Source organism: Pteropus vampyrus, unplaced genomic scaffold (genome assembly GCF_000151845.1).
Source record: "Pteropus vampyrus isolate Shadow unplaced genomic scaffold, Pvam_2.0 Scaffold267, whole genome shotgun sequence".
NCBI classification, from domain to species: domain Eukaryota; kingdom Metazoa; phylum Chordata; class Mammalia; order Chiroptera; family Pteropodidae; genus Pteropus; species Pteropus vampyrus.
In genome coordinates, this window is record NW_011889048.1 from 910,448 (window position 1) to 913,391 (window position 2,944).

At 58.0% G+C, this 2,944-nt stretch overlaps 1 protein-coding gene across 1 annotated transcript in view; it reads left to right on the forward strand.

Annotated features, from left to right (window-relative positions):
- Nucleotides 1-2,944, forward strand: part of SHC2 (SHC adaptor protein 2) — a 15,250-nt gene that overhangs the window by 10,164 nt on the left and 2,142 nt on the right. The window contains exon 11 of the mRNA XM_023520477.1: nucleotides 1,558-1,691. Within this exon, the coding sequence (XP_023376245.1) occupies nucleotides 1,558-1,686 (129 nt within the window). The 3' untranslated portion in view covers nucleotides 1,687-1,691. The remainder of the gene's footprint in view (nucleotides 1-1,557; nucleotides 1,692-2,944) is intronic.

Sequence of the window (2,944 nt, forward strand, 5' to 3'; positions counted from 1 at the left end):
AGATGCTTTAGAATCTACGAACCGATTTCCGCTTTAAGCATTTTAGGATTTACAAAGTACTTCTTCCCAGGCTATCAAGCGTTTGGCGGTTTACAAAACCTTTTCCAAGTTCAAGGCCTTTCGGGGTGTACAGAGTACCCCATTTCAACATAGCGAGGTGCACTTTTCTTCGCGTTCTGTTATCGCGAATGCATCTTATCGATAGTGATGCCTTTGAGTGATAAACGCAGTACTTTCGGGTTCTAACGTGTTCTAGGGTCCAGAAAGTGTGTTTTGCTTTACAAGGCTCAGGATCTACAAGTTACTGAGTACCTGGACGCTCCGATACACGCTTTTTCCCTTTCGAGATCTCTGAGGTCGGGATTATTTTTTTTTTAACCATAAGTCCCTCTTTGGATTCCAGCTTTATTTAATTGGGAGGCTACTCCCCACTTACGGTCCAGGAAATGGTGATGTGTCTGAGTTGATGAGATTTGCTCTTTCACAGTTCCCAAAGTATTTCAGGGCTTATGAAGCACCCTCCAGCTTACGTAGAGTTCTAGGGTTTGCGAAGCATTTTCCAGTGTCCGAGGGCCGTAGGCTTTACGGTCTCAGACGGGAAGGTGCTGGGGACATTTACCAAGCGCTTCACTCTGTCCAGCTGAGTCATAGGACCGCTCTTGGTGGCCACGTATGCTCCTGTCTCTCCGTGTGGGGCACACTCGGCTGGAGCGCGGTCGTGTGGCCAGGCTCAGAATGTGCATTTTACCCTGCCCTCCCCCCGCCCCCCCCACTGCCCACGGTCACATGTACCAGGGGACCCAGCGTCGCCTCTGAAATGTCTGGCAGTGGGGGTGGCAGAGAGTCTCCGTGTTGCATCCAGGTCCAGCAGTGTTGATGCTAAAGTTTTCTCAGTCGAAGACACCGATGGCTTCTGACTCCTGGGTCTGAGTCTCTACACTCCTGGGGCGCATTCCTTTTCTAGGGCTGCCCTACAAATGACCACAAACCGGGTGGCTTGGAGCAGTGGAGCTGTGCTCCCTGGCCCAGCAGTCTGAAATCGAGGTGTGGTGTGGGCAGGGCCGGCTCCGTCCGAGGCTGCGGGACGACTGCTCCAGGCCCCCCGCCTGTCACGGTCCCCACTCCACTCACCTCCCCGACCTGTTCTCCCTGACTCTGTGCCCAGGTTTTCTCCTTCTCTTAAGGGTGCAAGTCACTGGGTTTGGGGACACCTGGGTCATCCAGCGTGAGCTCATCTCAGACCCTCGACTCAATCCCATCTGCAAAGATACGTTTTCCCAAATAAGGTCCCATTCACAGGTGCCAGGTGTCAGGACGTGGGTGTAGCTTCGCGGGGGATGCTATTCAACCCACTGTAGGAAGTGCGGCCCCAGAGTCCTGGTGGTTCTGGAATTCTGAGGCCGATCCCTTAAGTCTCGGCTCCGGCTCCGGGATGCTCAGACTTCACTGTGCAGCAGAGCCACTGGGCTGTGCGGGAAACAGCGGGCCGCCATTCAGCAGAGAGTTGGCTCCCCACCAGCCCCGGGGATGCTGCGGCTGAGGCCTCTGGTCCTGCAGGTGCGGACGAAGGACGTGCTGTTTGAGAGCATCAGCCACCTGATCGACTACCACCTGCAGAACGGGCAGCCCATCGTGGCCGCCGAGAGCGAGCTGCACCTGCGCGGGGTGGTCAAGCGGGAGCCCTGAGCCAGGTGCGTGGGCCCCGCCAGCCCCGGCATCCGCCCCCGGCCACAGCCCACGCCGTCTGTCATGTTAAAGCCAAGGCGAGAGGCACACACCACGTCCTACTGTGCACCCCTCAGTGGTTTAGTATCTTCACAGTTATGCAACATCCCCCTGTCTACTTCCAGAATATTCCGTCGCCCAAAAGGAACGTTTTCACCAGCGGTCATGCCCCACTCCCCTCCGCAGCCCCTAAATACCACAAACCCACGCTGTGGACGTGCCACATCAGTGAAGTCACACACCACGTGGCCCGTGTGTCCAGCGTGTCTCACTGAGCATCGCGTGTTCAGGTCCGTTGATGCCATGGCGAGCGTCAGCCCCTTTTCGCGGGCGAGTGACACTTCCCCGTGCAGACGGGCCACGTAGTGTGTGTCCATGACCGGCCTATGGCCACTTGTTGGCCGTTACGAGAAATGCCACTGTGAAAACGTACGTCCAGCTTTCTGTGTGGACGTGTTTCCGTCGCCCTTGGGTGGGCATCTCCCAGGAGTGGAATGGCTTAGTTGCTGTGGCAACTTTGTTTAATTGGTGATAAAAATGCCCAAGGAGGAGGCTGAATTTGGCCCTCCTGGAGGAGGGGCCAGCATGGCCTCACTCGGCAGGGCCGGTATATGCCGGGTGGGGTGGGTGAGGTGAGATGTGTGCCCTTGGCCTTTGAGTGTGGTGCTGGGGAGCCACATGGGGGGGTGAGGGGGGGAGGGATATGTAGGTCCAGGACCTCTCTGGCAGGAGAGCAGAGTTCTGAGATGAAGCGCGGGGGGGTGGCGGTGGCGGGGACATGGTTGAGCTGGCGTGCGGGGTGTGGGGTATCAGGAGCAGCCTTCGTGGAGAGACAGGACCTAGGGTAACAGGGAGGGGGGGCTGGGCTCTGGGAACGAGCCAGCGGGGAGAGGTACTGTGGAATTTCCCGAGGGCTGAGGAGAGACGCTTCTGGGCCAGGTTAGGCTGCGCTCCGGTCCCCATGACAACGGTCTCCTTCCTGCCTCCTCCCCCACTCAGCACCGGCCTCCTCCCTGTCCCCAGACAGGCCTGGCAGCTGGCAGCAATGGGCTTCCCAGTCTGGGGAGGGGCTCCAGGGGTTGGGGGTGTCCTACAGAACACAGGGAGCGATCTGCAGCACTCGGGGCTGTGCGTGTGCCGCGCCAGGGTACAATCTGCTTTCTTTCTGTCCCCAAAGTTGTTTGTGACCCGAGAAGGAATGCCGATGGCAGCCGAGGTC